Source organism: Globicephala melas, chromosome 16 (genome assembly GCF_963455315.2).
Source record: "Globicephala melas chromosome 16, mGloMel1.2, whole genome shotgun sequence".
Lineage (NCBI taxonomy): Eukaryota > Metazoa > Chordata > Mammalia > Artiodactyla > Delphinidae > Globicephala > Globicephala melas.
Genome location: NC_083329.1, coordinates 30,125,521 through 30,144,710, shown reverse-complemented (window position 1 = coordinate 30,144,710; position 19,190 = coordinate 30,125,521). Strand labels below are relative to the sequence as shown.

Genomic DNA, 19,190 nt, shown 5'->3' with positions numbered 1-19,190 from the left:
GCCATACAGTTGGAAATCCTCCACATTGGGCAAGAATTTAGTCGACGCGCAGCAGATTGTCTACATCTTTTCAACCCTGGAGTGTGAATCCACAGGATTGCCCTGTCAGGCATTAGGTAACATGCCAGCAGGGTGTACAGTTTCTCCCTTCCTTCCCAATAGTCAGCCTGGAGCCAGCCCTCTGTGCCCTGGGCAGTTCTAAAAGCAGTCACAAAAGTAATCACCCCCTTTCTGTGGCTTTTTTTTTTTCTAACATTTAATTTATTTTTTTCTAAAATTTTTCAGTCAACAAAGTTGAAGGAATTTAACAATGAACAACCCTATTACCCAGCACCTAGTTCTACCCAGATTCTACCATTAACATTTTTTTTAGCATTTAAAAAATTAAGCTATACTTCACATAACATAAAATTCACTTTAAAGTGAATTTTAAAGTGTACACTTTTGAAGTGTGTGCTTCAGTGGTTTTAAGTGTATTCACTATATTGTGCAAACATCACCACTAACTGCAGAACATTTTCATCACCCCAAAAGAAATCCCATGCCCATTATCAATCAGTCCTAATTTCCCTCTCTTCCCAACCCTGGCAACCACTAATCTACTTTCTATCTGTAGATAGAAAGATTTGTCTATTCCAAACATTTCATATAAATGGAATCATACAATAGGTGGCCTTTTGTGTCTAGTTTCTTTTGCTTAGCGTAATGTCTTCAAGGTTCACTCGTGCTGTAGCATATAACACTATTTAGTTCCTTTTTATGATGAATTATATTCCATTGTATGAATAGATAACATTTTATCATCCATTCATTTGCTGATGAACATTTAGGTTCTTCTAGTTTGGAGCTATTATGAATAATGCTGCTGTGAACACTCGGGTACAAATATTTGTGTGAACATGTTTTCAAATCTCTCATGTATATACCTAGGAGTGGAATTGCTGGGTTATACAGTGACATTAACATTCTACTATACATGCTTTATCATATACCTACCTGTCCTAACCATCCTTCTATCTATATATCAATCCGTCTCACATTTTTGTGCACTTGAGAATAAATTGCAAACATCAGTATATTTCACCCAGCATGCCTATTAACTAGAAATCAATATTTGTGTAGTTTTTACTTTTCATGTAAAATTTACATACAGTGAATTCTAAGTGTATGATTCAATGAGTTTTTAACACATGCATACACCTGGGAAACCTGGAATCAAGATATCAAGATATAGGACTTGCCTGGTGGCGCAGTGGTTAAGAATCCACCTGCCAATGCAGGGGACACGGGTTTGAGCGCTGGTCTGGGAAGAGCCCGTGCACCACAACTACTGAAGCCTGCGCGCCTAGAACACTGCTCCGCAAGGAAGACCCAATGCAGCCAAAAATAAATTAAATAAATTTTAAAAAATTTTTAAAAAACAGTATGACATCATTCTATATCAATAAACATATATCACTGTAAGAGGAAGCATCCACTCAACAAAATAAAATCAATTCTTTTTTTTTATAGTTGTGGAGAGCAGGGGCTACTCTTTGTTGCGGTGCGTGGACTTCTCATTGAGGTGGTTTCTCTTGTTGCAGTGCATGGGCTCTAGGCACACGGGCTTCAGTAGCTGTGGTGCGTGGGCTCAGTAGTTGTGGCTCGTGGGCTCTAGAGCGTAGGATCAGTAGTCATTGGCAGGCGGATTCTTAATCACTGCGCCACCAGGGAAGCCCTAAAATCAATTCTTAAAAAAACAACAATAGGGCTTCCCTGGTGGCGCAGTGGTTGAGAGTCCGCCTGCCGATGCAGAGGACACGGGTTCGTGCCCCGGTCTGGGAAGAGCCCACATGCCGCGGAGCGGCTGGGCCCGTGAGCCATGGCCGCTGAGCCTGCGCGTCCGGAGCCTGTGCTCCGCAACGGGAGAGGCCACAACAGTGAGAGGCCCGCATACCGCAAAAAAAAAAAAAAAACAATAACAACAAAAAACAACTGTCAGAACTTTTCCCAATGTGGTTGTACCATTTTCACACACACAACGATGCATGCATTAGGCTTACAAATTTTGAATCAAAAAATAAAAACAAAAATTTTAGACTGCTGCTAATTATTTTCATTTAAAAATTTTAACTAATTAGGTTCAGAATATTCTAGCTAATAAGTGCTGCTTTGACCACACTCTCAAATGAATGACTGTAAATGAGGGGATGCCTTAAATTTACACAAGGTTATATGTCAAATATATTTCAAATAAAGAAATAGAGAGGATGACCCATTCATAATAAAAAATGCTCAACAAACCAGAAAAAGAAGGGAACATCCCCAACCTGAGTAAGGCCATCTACGAAAACCCAGAGCCAAGGATTTCCTTGGGGGCGCAATGGTTAAGAATCTGCCTGCCAGTGCAGGGGACACAGGTTCAAGTCCTGGTCCGTGAAGATCCCACATGCCGCAGAGCAACTAAGCCCATGTGCCACAACTACTGAGCCTGCACTCTAGAGCCCATGAGCCACAACTACTGAGGCTGCGTGCCACAACTACTGAAGCCTGCGCACCTAGAGACTGTGCTCTGCAACAGGAGAAGCCACCACAGTGAGAAGCCCCTGCACCACCCCGAAGAGTAGCACCCTGCTCGTGGCAACTAGAAAAAAAAAGCCAGCAAGGAGACCCAATGCAGCCAAAATTTAATTAATTAATTAATTAAAAAAAAAAAACAGAGCCAACATCAAACTTAATGGTGAAAGACTGAATGCTTTCCCCTAAGATCAGGAATAAGACAAGGATGTCTGCCCTCACCAATTCTCTTCATCGTTGTTCTAGGGGTTTCAGCCAGGGCAATTAGGCAGGAAAAATAAAAGGCATCCAGATTAGAAAGGGAGAAGCAAAACTTCATCTCTGTCTGCAGATGATGTGATCTCATATATAGAAAATCTTAAGGAATCCACTAAAAGGAGGTGATGATTTTTATGACACCCTGTGGAAGTCTCGATTCCCAAGATTTAAAAATTCATTTGCTGGGGACTTCCCTGGTGGCCCAGTGGTTAAGACTCCACACTCCCAATGCAGGGGGCCCGGGGTGCGATCCTTGGTCAGGGAACTAGATCCTGCCTGCCGCAACTAAAGACACAGTGCAGCCAAAAATAAATTAATTTTAAAAAATCCATTTGCTTTCTTCAAACTGCCTCTTCCTCTTTTATTCTCACATTCTTCCCTCCACACCTGACAAAAATAAGCCCAACTCTTTTTTTAACAACTTCCCACCTCTTTCCTCCATCCCATTCTTCTCGAAAAGTTTGCTCCTGTAATTATCATCTTGGAACTGCCCACCAAGACCCTTGTTTCTACTTATCTGGATCCCCAAGCTCCAGTCTCTCTCTTTCTAAATCATGCTACTCCCCTGCTCCACATTTTAAAGTAGCTCTCTACTGCCTGGTTTCTGTGTTTGTGTGTGCATGCTTTGCAGCTAATTGTTAAAACAGCTTTATTGACATATAATTTGCATGTCATAAAATTCACTCGTTTTAATGATTTTTAAAACTTAATGGTCCAACCACTACCATAATCCAGTTTTAGAATATTTCCATCACCCTGATACTATCCCTTCCCTGTAAAGGTTGGTCCACCAAAAAACTACCTACAAGTGTAATGTTTGGAAGTTAGGCCTGAGGGTTTGGGATCTTGAATAAAGATTTTAAACCTCCAGGCAACGTGACGGTAAAGGATCGTTTTCTACCTCTTTCTGTTAAAAAATGAAGTCTTGGTTAATCATTAAGCTAACCATGATATCATGAAGGGTTACGGAGGCCGTATCTCCATTTCCATCCAAATAGCTGACCATTTTCTTCTCTTGCTACCCCCTCAGAAAGGATACTCCCCTACTGGGCTGAGGCATTCTTCTTAAAAGAACTTTCTAGCTCGCCGCCCCTCCCAAGACGAGCAACCTCCTCTCCAGTAATGACAGCCCCAGTCCAGGTCCCCACATACCCACACTCCTGATCAAAAAAACGTTAATCAGTGGCCTTTCTTTGCCAATTCCCAATCCTCCACCCCCATCGCACCACAAGGTCTCTGTCTTCCTTTTCATCTCTTTCAGCTTCGTTTGCCTAATCTCCAGACAGATCCCTAGCTTGACGCCTTCTCCTCTCCGTCACTCGCTTCACTCGCTCTGCCATCACTTCCCAAATTGCCAGCATCCCGGACCTCAAAGGTGCAAATGCCAAAAACAGATGAGTTGACGCGCCTAAGGGAGAGAAGTGTGTGGGTGTGTGGGTGTAAGTGTCCTTGCTTGTGTGTGGAAGAAACCAACAGAGGCCACGCCGGTGTCCATCTTCTGGAAATACCGATCACGCCCGGCCGAGAGAGCGAGGATCGGCTCCCCAGTGCCCCCCGCAGACAGCATTCAGGGCTGTAGAACTCAGAGGTATCAAGGCTTCACCCGGGACCCCTGCCCAGAGGGCGCCCCGCCCCTCAACGGTACGGCGCAACCCCTCCCCGGCGCGGTGGTAGGGGCCGGCTGCAACGTCACCCATTGTTTACAAATCAACCAGAGCCGGTAGGATTCCGGCTCCCGCGGCTGCTGGCGCGCGGCGAGAGTGCCTGGCGGGCTCTGGCTTCCGCGTCCGCCCCGGCTCCGGCTTCGGCCTCAGCACCGCGCCCGGCTCCGCCGCGGCCCACCGAGCCCCGGGGGCAGCCGAGCCGCCGGCGACTCCCGCAGAGCTCCGGGTGCCCGCGCGGGGGGCCATGCCGTGCCGGAGGGAGGAGGAAGAGGAAGCCGACGAGGAAGAGGAGGAGGAGGAGGAGGAGGACAGCTTCCTCCTACTGGAACAGTCGGTGACTCTGGGCGGCTCGGGCGAGGTGGACCGGCTGGTGGCCCAGATCGGCGAGACGCTGCAGCTGGACGCGGCGCAGGACCGCCCTGCCTCCCCGTGCGCGCCCCCGGGGCCGCCACTGCAGCCCCCGCGACCCCCGGCGGTGGTGCGGGCGGACAAGGCCCGAGCCCCGGCTCTGCCGTTGCTTCTGCCGCCCGCCTCGGCCGAGACTGGGGGTCCGGCGCCCCCGGGGGCCCTGCGCTGCGCCCTCGGGGACCGCGGCCGGGTGCGGGGCCGGGCTGCGCCCTACTTTGTGGCCGAGCTCGCCGCAGGCCCCAGCGCGCTGTCCCCATTGCCCCCTCAGCCCAGCCTTGATGGGCCTTCGGGAGCTGACAAGCGAGGCGCCCCGCAGCCGCTGTCGGGTCCTTGCCGGCGAGGATGGCTGCGGGACGCCGCCGCCTCCCGCCGCCTGCAGCAGCGACGCGGGCTACAGCCTCAAGCCCGCACTGGCGACGACGACCCGCACCGGCTTCTGCAGCAGCTCGTGATCTCGGGGAACCTCATCAAGGAGGCCGTGCGGAGGCTTCATTCGCGACGGCTGCAGTTACACGCAAAACTTCCCCGACGCCAGCTCGTGGGCCCTCTGTCGGCCCCAGTGCATGAGCCCCCTTTGCCCCGCAGCCCTCGCCCGGCCTGCAGCGACCCTGGCTCGTCTGGGAGGAGGGCGCAGCTCAGAACTGGCGACGGCGTTCTAGTCCCCGGCAGCTAACACCCCGAGAGTGGCCACAGCGCCAGCCTCTGCCTGGAGGGCAAGGGGTTCCCCTTGAGGGCTGCGTCTCTACTCAGACTGGTGAACTCGCGCTTTTGGAAGCGTGAAAATAACTAATGAAGACGAGGAATCGAAAAATCGCGAATGTTTTCGTGGGAACTGAGGTCGAGGGCCCCGATGTGGTTGAAAAACAAGACTTCGTTGGTCCTATTTAAGGCAGATTACAAGAGCGCACCCCAAGCTCACAGTCAGCAGGACTCCTCATCGGCGTGACCAGTCCTGGTGGCGCAGCGTGCAGTTCCACGCAGTCTCTCCGGGTCCTCCAGCCTGATGACCATGTGGTCACAGCCCACGCTTCTTAGGATCGCCGAACGCCCAGAGGACGAGGATGATCCCAGTTACTTGCTTTACCTTTCCAGGGCTGGTTCCTGATCCACTTTGGGGGAGAGGAACCTGTGTAGATCCTTTCAGGGAGTACCTCAAACTGCCAGACTTGAAATTTTACGATGGGTTTAAAAAAACCCATCTCGTGTATTTTGGGGTGCTGGTTCTTGATACAAAACACGCGGCACCGGGAAAGGACGTTTTGGGGAATTGAATAGACGTAACCTTTTCTCTGCCCCCGCTTTGCAACTGCCTGAAGTTCTCTGAGTGGCGGGGGAAGGCGGTGCGCCTGTGATGCTGATGGGAGGTGGGGCCGACAGGTGCTGGGGAAAGGGGAGGGCAAGGCGCGGAGTTGAACCCTCGGTCCCCTCGAAAGTGTATTTTCACAGCCTGTCCGCCCCTTCTCGGGTTCAAGATCACTGTTTCCTGGGGGCACACGAGATTGCGGGGCTCCAGCAGGGGAGAGTCACCAGGTTCCGCCTGTACTCGGAGTAGAGCAAGGGGTTTTGCAAGTGCTGGAGTCTCCTGAGGACACGCGCACCGCTGCCACCGCGGGTGTGAGGAGGCGGCGACGTGCTGGGCGCCAGTGCCTCCCGCGGGCGGCCGCGCCCCGGGCTTTCACGGAAACTGCCCTGAGAAGTGGCCTCGGGTCCCTTCTCTTCCCCTCGGCTCTGCTGTCCTACTCTAGCGGGTGGCGCTGGCGCTCCTGGGGGCCCCGAGCTGGGGGCTGAGGAGACACCACGTGATGGGGCACTCCAGGGACACACAGCCTAGCACAGCAGCTTATAATGGGCTCTCCGGGGCCTTTTGCAATAACAGCTGCAATTCCCGGGATAGATGGAGTTGATTTCCTCCCTTTGCCCCTCCCCCAGCCATGCCAGCTCGCCTTTGTAAGTGAAGGAAACCGAGTAGAAAATGTGACCCTCCAAATGGAGAAGCTGCAGGCTTTGCCATTGTGAACCTGGTGAAGTGCTTGTAACATAACATAACATTCACTCAGTCTGAAGGATCTAAGACGGTATTGTTGGTGTTTTAGTTTTATAAGATTCAATGGCATGTTCATCATCCAGATGTGGCTATTGACATACCTACACTTCGCAGCGGAGTGTCTGGAATTGTGGCTATCCTGATTATAGGATGTTAACTTAACTGAAATATCTGTTTTTAATAAATGCGTTGGGTTTTTTGTTTGGTTTTATTTTATACTTGTCGTCGGTGGGAGAGATGCACAGAACACGTTTCTCTGATCTCCATAAACATGAAAACACTTGAAATCCTTGTCAGCCTGGCTTGTGGATGGTAATTAGAGCGCCTTTGTGTCTGAGCAGCTCACTAGTCAGACAGGGCCTGCGTGGCTGGGTGTGTATTGGTGCTGGCATGAAATTAAATGAAAGCGAGGTCAGGTTTTGGACCAATCCCATGCACTAAAGCCTTAGAGCCTTCTGCATTACTAGTCAGTGCTGGAGAAGCTCCTTCTGACTGTATTAACAAAGGACATCAGATCAGTCAGTCACTTCAGACTGGGAGGCTTATCACTTTTTTCTTTCTATGGCCATTAAGTGGACTTGTTCCACAAGGTGGCCCTTTAGGCTGGGGCAGCCCTTGGTTAGGGACTGCTCAGGATGCAAACCTGCAGTGGGAAAGCCAACTGGGAGGGTATGAAAGGACTCCTCTCTTTGCCCTTGGCACGTTCACTCCCATTCTCTCCCTAAGCAGTGATGGAACAGCCCATCTCTGTCCCTCCTGTTCTCAGTTACTTTGGTCTGTTTCCTCCAGGAAGGAGCCATGCTGGCAACAGGATATCCAGGGTTCAGGTCCCCTTATTAAATGGGGACCTTGGGCAAGTTGCTCAACCTCTGTGAGCTTCGGTTTCCTCATCTGTACAACAGATGAGACATGAGATGATGAGAAAAAGGCTCCTTGTGACTGGCACATCCTGGAGATGAATAGTCCAGTCCTACCCCTTCCTTCCCAGGACTGTCCCTTGGTAGCCAATCGACTGGGTCCTCGGTTTCTCATAAAACAAGGGCATGCTGTGATCCCACAGCTGCTTTCTGGATTGAGTGCTGTATGATTTAGAGACCTGATTTTCTAACTCCCCTTTGGACTCAATGCCTGTTGTTTATACCTCCCCATTCTCTCTCTTCAAATACACACACAGACCCTGATGGTCTCTGAGAAGTACCTCCAGAACACACCAAGCCAGCCATTTCCCACAACCTGCCCAGGAAGGATTGTGGAAGACTCAGTCCAGTGCCACCCAGCAAAGGGATGGTGACTATGGAGGCTCTAACACAAACTGAGGAAGGGGGGCCTCTAACAATGCAGTGGGCTGCCACCTCTGAGCTCTGAGCGAAAGGAAAGTGGTCAGGTGCCGACTTCCCCTGGCATTGGAGGAGCCCTGAAGTCCTCACTTCTTAGATGAGGTGGGATTTCCTGGAGGTCAAAGAGTTAGGAGCAATCCAGGGCCAAGATGGCCATGATTCAATGCCACTGCCCCAAACGTGCTGGCTTCTTGTAATGATTGGTTAAGGCTAGACTCAACCATAGGGTTCACGTAATACAACCCCCTCCTTCAAAAAGGAAGACTGGAGAAAACTCATGCCTACTATGAGATGCTTTAACTGCACTATAACCCTGTAACCATCACAGGGTGTAAACCGTCCATCTTTAAAAATCCTGCAAGATCTTACTAGTCACCCCCAAGACATCTTTTGGAATAAGTCAGGGTTTACATTAATGATTTTTAAAAGTTATTAGACCATTTTTCCTTGGTGGTCCAGTGGCTAAGACTCTGCGCCCCCAGAAACTAGATCCCACGTGCCGCAACTGAGTCCACATGCCACAACTAAAGATCCTGCGTGCTGCAACTAAGACCCAGTGCAGCCAAATAAATAAATATTAAAAAGAAAGTTATTAGACCATTTTATAGGTGGAAAAATATTCCAGGAAGGGGGCAGTGCAGAGTGACCTACAAAGTCATTTACGAAGTCAAAGGCCTAACAGAACCTAGAACCCAGGTCTCGGGTCATCCAGCTCAGGCCTCTTTCCAATAGCCTGCTACCATCATACATAGTCCAATATTGTTCACTGCAGAAGTCCACACATATACTACGATGTAAATGATACCCCTGCAGTTGTCCAACATCATGATCCTGCCATTGGAACCCTGGAAAACCATGCCCCAGATCCCTAGGCTGAGCTAGGGAAAGCCAGGTATGCGGTAACCATTTTCTTATGTTCAGCATCCTATGAAGACAGCTGGCCACAGAAAATGGCCTGGGTAAGATAAAAGACCAAAGCTATAAAGTCAATGAAAAAAACACTAAATAAACTAAAAGACAGAAATTGACAAATAAGTGATTTGGAGAAAAGAATGCCACACCTCACAAAGAACTCCAGAGTCTGCCACCCCAAGATTTCATTCTAAATTAGGCATAAATGCTACAATATTTGAATTCTATTTTACCCTTTTTTGCTCTTTCCTTTTCCAGCTCAGAAGCAGAAATATGGAGTGCACATCAGACACCACTTTCCTATCCAGCAAAGTCTGTGTCAAACCCTGTGATCCCTATCTTCCAATCAGGAAAGAGTTACCCTGGCAACCAAATTACCAACTCACTCAATTAGCTCCCCCCTCTTCCACTGATGCTCAGTAATCACAGAATGTCAGCCCCGAGAGAGCTCAGCCTTCAGTGGTCTAGTGCTACCCCCTCATTTAGAGATGGAAGCACAGGGAGGTTTCCACTCTGAGGTGCACTCCATTTGAACACCAGGAAGGCTGGTGCAGACAAAGCAGCAAAACTCTCCCACGCAGCGCTTCCTCCTGGTTTTCCATCCATAACTGAAGGGAAAACAAATGACCTGCCCATAACAATGTGTCTCAGGAGGTGTAATAGATAAGAGCGTGGGCTCTGCAGGCAGCCCTGCATTGTTAGCTGTGTGATTTGGGACAGGATCCTTCACCTCAATAATCTCAATTAACTCACCTGCTAAATGGGGATAAGTACAGCACCTACCGTGAAGAATCCGGTGAAGGTGAAATTAGCTCATGTATGAGAAGCAAAATAGCCAATAAACACTCTTATAAAACAAAACATCATTCCTGGAAGTTACTGCGTTAAGGCCACTACTTTAAGTCTTTTGTGGAAAATCCTGCCTTTTATTGACTTCTTCAGTATGTTTCTTAAAAGGCATAAACCTGTTTGCTCTGAAGTTAAGACGTTTCTTAAACATGCACCCCTGTTGTATAAAGTGCGAAGGGAAGAGTAGAGGAAGGGAATAATCAGTCTAGAAGAGGTTTAATCAGAAAAGGGTGGAGGTCCCCTTCAAGCCAAACCTTGAAAACAGCTCAGGACTGGGACTCGTAGAGTAGGGGCAGCAGGAATATCACAAAGGGGAGGTTTGGGCTTCCCTGGTGGCGCAGTGGTTGAGAGTCCGCCTGCCGATGCAGGGGACACGGGTTCGTGCCCCGGTCCGGGAAGATCCCACGTGCCGCGGAGCAGGTAGGCCTGTGAGCCATGGCCGCTGAGCCTGCGCGTCCGGAGCCTGTGTTCCGCAATGGGAGAGGCCACAACAGTGAGAGGCCCGCGTACAGAGGAAAAAAAAAGGGGGAGGGGAGAGGGTTTGTGGGGAGGGCATTCTGAAGCCACAGCTCTTAACTCCCCCATTCCTATCAGAAATCCTTCTAAATCAAATTCAGTGCTCAGCTGTAGGTCTTCATGCCTGCCCTGTCCAGTCCCATCTATAATTTGTACTGAGAAAATTGTGCAACTTCTTCACAGGAGGTGATCTTCAAGTTCATTTTGTTCTCACTCTTCATTTTATTTACTGTCATTATAGGGTTATCTCAGGGGCTCATATGTGAATGTCTTCTTTTCTCAAAGAGTTTAGGCACCAGGTGATAAGGGTCTCGGCGCAAAAAGACAGAAAAAGACAAGAAAGGAGACATTTCGAAAAGAAAACCCATAGTCCTCAATACAGCACCAGGTAGCTGTTAAAATGCAGGCTCTGGAGCCAGACTGCCTAGGTCGCAATCTCAGCTCTTTCCTTTAAAGCTCCTTCCTGTGACCTTGGGCAGGTTACTAACCCTCTCTCACCTCCCATTCCTTGTCCGCCAAGCCTGATAATAATAAAGTTCCTGCCTCATCAGGTTGTGATGATTCATTGAGCTAATGCTAGTAAAAATGCTTAGGCCACTGTCTGAAACACAGGTGCATTTAGTAACAACACCTGGGTATTGGCATTTAGTAAATATTTGCAGAGCAAACAAACGGGCAACTTCAACAGACTTGTGGAGGCAAGAGAGTGCTTGGGGCACAGATGATGAATTGTGGTGCCTAGAGGAGAGGATGGGAAAGGAGGGACAGCAACTAAAAAGGGAAAACAGAACCAAAGGAAGCTTTGCTCAAGCAGGAGAGACCTGCGCTCGTCCCACTGTGGTTGGAGGACAGTGGCAAAGGGTGGAATTGAAGGGAAGATGCTATAAAGGATAAGGCTCCTAGAGGGGGCACGAAGGGATGGGGCGCTCAGTCTGGGTAGGTTTGAAGGGCAGGACTCAGGGAGACCTTAGAGGTGGTTGTCCCCTGTGACAGCACTCTAAGTCACAAACTGTCCTACCACAGGGAGGCCAGGGACCAGCTGGCTGTTGAAACAACCTTGTATAACCCTTCACGCCTGAGATGGCTGGGTATGTTTTCGTGTGAAGGAATCCTTCTTCTCTGTACCTTATGCTACAATAGAATGAAATCTAAATCTGATACCAAGGGGTTTATTAACTGCTCCGCTTTATCAATTAACTGACTCACAGGAGGTAAAATTCACCACCCACAACTGATAGGCTGTTCAGGGAGTTTGTTTGACTTATTGATTTGGGTGAGTTAAAAAAGAATCACAAGCTGGTTATCATCTTGTTACCTTTGCCCTGCCTTTTGCCCGTTTCTTTTTTTACTGTCTAAATTAGATTCGGTTTCCTAGGTTTTCCTGAAAATCCTCCCCAGACACCGGAGTCATAATCACCTTTCTCCAAATGCACCATAAATAGTTCTTCTTTTCAGCTGGGTTAAGCAGAGCAAGAACTCACAGGGCAGATGTTCGAAACACACTGCTTAACGGTGCTGATAAAGAGAAGCTGAATAACTTCAGGATTAAAGAAAAACAGTGAAGGTCACGGAGCAAGCTCTGATTCCATATACCCTGGACCTGACCACGGAGGGCATACGTAGTGATCACATAGCTATAGCTCTGCGTTTGTGCGTGTGCACCTGTGCATGTAGACACACATACCCAACCATCCCTTACAGTTCACCCTTCAGCCTCCCTTGGCTTCTCTGGGTTCTACTATTGGTCTTTGTAAAGTGCTTAGCACAGAGCCTGGCACATGGTAAGTGCTACGTACATTGGCTAGTGTTTTTCCTTCCCAACTGACAGCATCTCCCAGGCTCCGTCCACCCCTCTTAACCCTAACTGCCAAGTCTTTATCTTCAGCCCTAATCTCTCTTCCAACTCCTAATCACTTAAGACGCACCAGGCTGCGGTCCCTGTAACTTCCCACATGAAACTCCTAATCAAGCCCCTCCCCGACCACACACACTCACACAACCAGCTCCTTGCAACTTCCCTATTACTCTTGTCCTTCTGGACTCAAGACTTGCAGAATGTTACCAGGGAAACCTAGACCTTGGATCCTTCAGAAGATGGAGTTGTCTCAACTCTGCCCATGCCCATGTCCTCAGTTCTGTGCCCATCCACTCCAAGGGACTAGGGATATCCCAGCCACAATCATCCCTGGGCCAAGTACTAGGAATGGGCTATCCCAAGCCGCAACACCTTGGGAACGGCCAATGCCTCCTTTGCACAGACACTTCCCCGGGCCCAGGACTCTGCTCTCTACAGCCTTTGCAAATGGCTGATTGGTATCTGGGGCTGAGGTTCATGAGGAAATGTGTGGGTAGGCTCAGACAGAAGGTAAGAGGTTCAGCTTAAGAGTCATGAGTTCAGATCCTGTTCGACCACCCACAATTCCTACCCCTCCCCATTGTAAAGAGTGAAGGGCCGTCTTGTAAAAGGTGCCTACCAGGGCTTCCCTGGTGGCACAGTGGTTGAGAGTCCGCCTGTCGATGCAGGGGACACGGGTTCATGCCCCGGTCCGGGAAGATCCCACATGCCGCGGAGCAGCTGGGCCCGTGAGCCATGGACGCTGAGCCTGCGCGTCTGGAGGCTGTGCTCCGCAAGGGGAGAGGTCACAACAGTGAGAGGCCGCATGTGGCAAAAAAAAACAAAAACAAAAAGGTGCCTACCAGGGTTCCTGCCCAAACAGGGCTCAGTCCCCTTTCTCCTTCTCTCCACCTCGCTTCTCAGCTCCTGAAGATCTTCAGGTCCTGTCAGTCTACAGTCACCACTCTAATTTCATTCCTGAGTGCTGTCTTGGCCATGTTGCAGACCCAGAAGACAGCTGCATTGGGTGAGACCTCACCATCTTGGCCCTATGCCCTCATCTTACAGACTTGAGGTTCTAAAAAAAGCAGCCATCTACCATTTGTTATCTGTGCCTCTCTTATGCAATTCCTATTACCTTATGTGAAGGTCTTGGCCCCAAACCTGCTTATGGGTTCTTCCAGGATGTCTGAAACCCTGCCTCATCCCGGATCCCCAGTGCCTTGCACATATGTGGCTGGCCTGCAAGAAAAGTTTGAAAATGGTGATGCTATTGTGTTGAGGCATTTATTGGGTCAAGGTTTTTGTGGGATGCTCTTAAGAACTTTAATAAATCCAACATGGGAGAAAATGGTGTCAAGAAAGTCTCATGGAGGTGGTACAGCATGACTGGAAGCTCTGGTTGAGGAAAGCAGGAGAAACTAGAGCCACACTGCCTGGGTTCAAATCCCAGCTCCTTAACTTAAAAGGTGGTGACTTCAGGCAAATCACTTAATCTCCTGGGCCTCGGTGTTCTCATTTATAAAATGGAGAAAATAGTGCCTACCTCATGACGAATAAAGCCATGACATAATGAGATAATGATTCAAAACACCCAGAACAGTACCTGGCACGTGTGTCAAGTGCCAACCCCCGGAATGATGACAGCAGAGACAGACCATCTGGAAGGTGTGTGGAGGTGGCCTTCTGGAAGTTCAGGAAAAGGGACTTATATGATACAGAAGCAAAAGAGGTGGCAGTGACTTGTGCTCACAGTGGAAAGGAAAGGGTGGCTGAAGTGTTAGGGCACGTGGGGCACGCTGAAGAGACAGATGGGGGCCACTGAAGGAAGAAGGGCCAGTGGTGGCAGCAAGAATCAGCAGCTGTCATTTTATAAGCCCTTAAGTGTCCCAGACACCTCAGGTCCTCGTTTTACCCTCCCAACCAACCTATGAAGTATTATTGTTTTATACATGAGAGGAGGAAAACGCACAGAGCTGTGACTTGCCTACTATGACACAGCTGCTGAGCAGCGGGGCTGAGTCAAACTGAGTCACTGAGCAGCCTTCCGCTGCAGCCCGTGTGAGAAGGTGCTGGGCAGGACAGGTGCCCCTGGGGCTGGTTAGCAGAGCTGGGCTGTACCAAGAAAGGCTTCCTTGTGGGAAAGGGCCCCAAGCCTGGGGAAGATAAGACTGAGGGCAGAACCAGGAGGGCCACTTAATTAACTGAACCCCCATCTGCTCAAAGCACCCCATTTTACAACTACCAAATACACTGCTGTAAAACCCTATTGTCTTTCCCTAGGCTACAGCTCAAGACTGGGTCAGTCTCAAAGGAGAAAATAGGCAGGATCTGTCTAAACCCTCACCATTCTTCAAACACAAATAAATCAGAAAATTCACCTCCCTCCACCCTCCTCCAGATACAACAAATCGCTTGGCCTCTGCCCTCCAGCCTAGAAAGTTTCTGGACTATGTTCTTATTCCAAAAAGGGCGTGAAAGCCCACCTAGCATGTTTTTAAAAACCTGGACTGAATTTTCTGATCTTGTGGAACATCGACCCAGAAGCACTCATCGACTGCAGCTCCACTGGTCTCCATCTCACACCTCGACCCCAAAGTCCCCTCTCCATCACGACTTCATTATGAAAGGTGTCCCCTCTATGCTTTTTCCCCCACCTTCCACCAAAAAGCCAAAGCATGCTCCAAAACAAAAACCAAATTTATTCAGCAGACACTTTAATTAAGAAATCCTATAAATCAGGACCACCACAATTTCAGACACTCCGGTGCGAAGTGTACGTCAATAGCTACATCTGGAGGATGAACAAGCCATTGAATCTTTTAAAAAAATTAGTTTAGCTCCTTTACAGTTTGGGGGTGGCACCTTACTTAAAGCACCGTCAAGTTTCATACGGGTAAAGCCTGCGGTTTCTCCTCTTGGAGAGTCCCATTTAAAAAACGGTTTCGGTCACTCACAAAGAGCTGGTGGCAGAAGGAAACTGAGGGGTGAAGACCCACGAAAGCTCAGACCTATGGCTCCACAGAGGACCAGAACAGAGCAGAAAAACAGCCGGGGTCTCATCCATGCAGTGAAGACATCAGAAAGGGTGGAATAAGAAAGGCCAGCCGGGAGGGCAGGAAAGAGACATAAGACATTGTTTATGCCTGTTTCTGAGAAATCTCATGGCACGGCCAGGAGTGGCCTCACGGGAGGAGGAGGAGCTCTGGACAGAAGGAGAGAACAGAGAAAAAAAAATCTCTCTCCTCGCACAGCCCTCTCCACCTGTGTGTCCTCTGGAGACGCTAGGAGGTGGCGAAGCACAGACAGGGCTCTTCTCGGAGCAAGAGAAAAAAGACACAGCGGTCAGTTAGCTCTCCCAGGAAGCCCACAACCTTCCGTCCAAGCACACCGTGACCTTGAAACACAGGTGGCAAGGTCAAGTCATTTAAAAGTCCACATCCACCTCGACCCACCTTCAAAATTCTCCACCTCCCTACCCCCGACAACTGGAGCTCACATCTCCCACCTCGACCAGTCACCGATGTGATGGGAGAAAGGGGGCGGGCGATGCCAACCCACCCACCACCAAGCTTTTACATTCTTCTTCCCTCCGGAATTTCTTTGCACAGCAATTGTAGCACCATTTTCACTAAGTTCCTCCACCGGAAAATAAAATGTATTCGTGTCATCAGTTTTCAAGTATTCTTACAAAGCCCTCGCGATTCTCGCCCCTTGGAGCCGTATCTTTAAACAATCCAAGCACACGACACCCCCAAGAGTTAAGTCAGGTACAAGTTGATGCAAATAGCTGCCATAGTTCTCCCAGTTTTATCCCAGGTTCCTGTCCCCGAGGTGGCCGGGGAAATTCTCACGCGACACGTACGCGCCCTGGCCCGTGCATTTCTCCACACTCAAGTTTTCGCCGACAGCCTCGCCGGGGCGGGTAACTTCTCGGCTTGAGGTCTCTCCCCACTAGCCTCCTTGCAGCCTAGGCGGTCGCTCCCAGGACGGCAACGGCGGCTTCAGCTCAAGGTTGGGGAAGGCACAGGACGCCGTTGGGTCCCCGCAGCGGCTTCTTCCTCCTCCAGGGGCCCAGGGTCAGTGCAAGGCGCCGGAGGGCTGAAGGGCGACAGGGTCCGGTCGGCTGCGGCTGCCCCCGGGTCCGGGGGGTACCGCGGGGCCCGTGGCTGCCACCGCGGCGACGGCTCGCTGGAGCCTCCGCACGGCCTCCTTGATGAGGTTCCCCGAGAGCACCAGCTGCTGCAGGAGCCTGTGCGGGTCGTCGTCGTTGGCGCGCGCCCCGGCTGGGGGCCATCGTCGCTGTTGCAGGCGGCGGGAGGCGACAGCGCCCCGCAGCCATCCTCGCCGGCACGGCCCGGGCAGCGCGCTGGGGCTTGCGGCGAGCTCGGCCACAAAGTAGGGCGCAGCCCGGCCCCGCACCCGGCCGCGGTCCCCGAGGGCGCAGCGCAGGGCCCCCGGGGGCGCCGGACCCCCAGTCTCGGCCGAGGCGGGCGGCAGAAGCAACGGCAGAGCCGGGGCTCGGGCCTTGTCCGCCCGCACCACCGCCGGGGGTCGCGGGGGCTGCAGTGGCGGCCCCGGGGGCGCGCACGGGGAGGCAGGGCGGTCCTGCGCCGCGTCCAGCTGCAGCGTCTCGCCGATCTGGGCCACCAGCCGGTCCACCTCGCCCGAGCCGCCCAGAGTCACCGACTGTTCCAGTAGGAGGAAGCTGTCCTCCTCCTCCTCCTCCTCCTCTTCCTCGTCGGCTTCCTCTTCCTCCTCCCTCCGGCACGGCATGGCCCCCCGCGCGGGCACCCGGAGCTCTGCGGGAGTCGCCGGCGGCTCGGCTGTCCCCGGGGCTCGGTGGGCCGCGGCGGAGCCGGGCGCGGTGCTGAGGCCGAAGCCGGAGCCGGGGCGGACGCGGAAGCCGGAGCCCGCCAGGCACTCTCGCCGCGCGCCAGCAGCCGCGGGAGCCGGAATCCTACCGGCTCTGGTTGATTTGTAAACAATGGGTGACGTTGCCTCCGGGCCCTACCACCGCGCCGGGGCAGGGGGGACAAACGAGGAAGTGGCGCAGCGCGGGCCGTCACGGGCAGCGCAGGGCCGCGGCCGGAGCCTTCTTGTGTCTGCGCTGGGTGTTTGCTTAGGAGGGGATCTGGGGCATGGGGAGAGCTTCGTACTTCCCCGACCGGATTAGCAGCACAGGACTATGAAGACTCTGAGGTGGCCACGATTGGATTCTCCCACTAACGGACACACCCACCCACACACCCAACCACTCATCCTCCGACGCTTCCTCCCTCCCCACGTGTCAGCAAGACTTGGGCGGCCCCGCTCCCCCTCCCGCGCACCCGCAGTCAGCGGGGCCCGGGAGTGGTGGGGGAGGGGCGGGCCCTGCGACCAGCTGGCTTGGGAGGGGTGGGGCTGGGGAAATTGGGGGCGGGGAGGGGACTTCGTAATGGAGGGCGGAATGGCCCTGAGGTGGAGTCTCGGTGCCTGCTCCCTCCGCCTAGTCCTCAAGCGCTACGACCCAGCGCGAGAGAAAGACGCGCCCCCGCCTGGCTAAAGACTTTGTTCATTAAAGAAAAAAAAAAAAAAAAAAGCCGCGCGGCCAGTAAAAAAAGATTTAAATAGAAATATAGGGCGATGAAAAAAACCTCTCTAATCATAGGAGTCAAACATGGTTCACATATTAAAAGTTTTTCTTTTCCAGCCTTTTTCTATAAAAGTGTTATACAAACAGCCACTCGTATACAACGTTATACACTTTTCCACTAGCATTATCCCGTAAACGGTGTTCGTGTTATTGCATGCTCCTTGAGAACATGTAATGATTACGCAAGTTTCCATTAAGTGGCTGTACCATAACTTACTAAATAATTCCTTTAACGTTTGCGGTTTACCTCATTTTACCGTTGTAAATAAGTGCGTGACTAACATTTTTGTGTGTAAAACGTTTTCCGTGTTGATTCTTTCCTAAGAACATATTCCCAGGAATGGGAATTCAGGTCAAAGGATATGGATATTTTAAGGTTTCTGATAAATGTACCAAATTGCTTTCCAACAGTGGGTAAATTTACTCTCTCATCATTCATGTGTAAGCATACATTATTCGTTGCGCCTTCACTGGTATTAATACTTGAGTATTATAGTTATTTTTCTGATTTTGTAGGTGAAATGGATCTCATTTCAGTATTTATTTCTTTGCTTTTAGTTAGGTAGAGTAGTTTTCTAAATGTTTAACCAACTGTACTTCCTTTTTTTGTGAATAGTTCTCTAATAAGTTTTTCCTATTGATTTTTTTCTTTTGTATTTGCATGACTCCTCTACATGCCAGAAGTTCACTCTTTTCATAGTTTGCTGTGAATATTTCTTCGGTTTTTGTTGGTCCTGTGGAGTTTTTTTTTTCACTAAAACTTAAACTTTAATATAGTCAAATCTACATAAAGTACCTTCCTTTGAAACTTCTAACACAATGCTAAATTTAGTCTTCTTGCCTCCAGAAAGTTATTAAATATTACGTTCTATTTTCCTGAGATTTTTCTAGTGCCTTGATTTTTTTCAAATCTATCTGGATTCATTTTGGTCACTGGTGCAGGGAGATGATACGATTTTTTTCCCACCACAGAGCTTGTCAGGCAGGGCTGTAGTTCTTCAGGACAGAGGTGTTTGGGCACTGTAAACACAAGCTCTGCCCTGAGCAGCTCCCAGCTGCTGGTTAAGCCAAAGGCTGTAAGGACTGGGTGGGGCTGGGAATATTATGATCAGTCTGTGTGCGAAGTCGAGAAAAACCTTGAACAGGTTGTACCAAGACCTAAAGAGATTCACTGTCT

The 19,190-nt window shown here is 50.4% G+C and overlaps 2 protein-coding genes across 2 annotated transcripts; one reads left to right on the top strand and one right to left on the bottom strand.

Moving 5' to 3' along the window:
• The first annotated feature begins 4,605 nt into the window (after positions 1–4,605).
• Positions 4,606–7,129, top strand: FRAT1 (FRAT regulator of WNT signaling pathway 1). Its single transcript, XM_030865224.2, has one exon. It carries the CDS (start codon positions 4,723–4,725, stop codon positions 5,557–5,559), a length of 837 nt encoding a protein of 278 aa, XP_030721084.1. The 5' UTR covers positions 4,606–4,722; the 3' UTR covers positions 5,560–7,129.
• A 7,931-nt stretch (positions 7,130–15,060) lies between these two features.
• Positions 15,061–17,311, bottom strand: FRAT2 (FRAT regulator of WNT signaling pathway 2). The gene has a single exon (XM_030865225.2). It carries the CDS (start codon positions 17,152–17,154, stop codon positions 16,459–16,461), a length of 696 nt encoding a protein of 231 aa, XP_030721085.1. The 5' UTR covers positions 17,155–17,311; the 3' UTR covers positions 15,061–16,458.
• Positions 17,312–19,190: the final 1,879 nt, after the last annotated feature.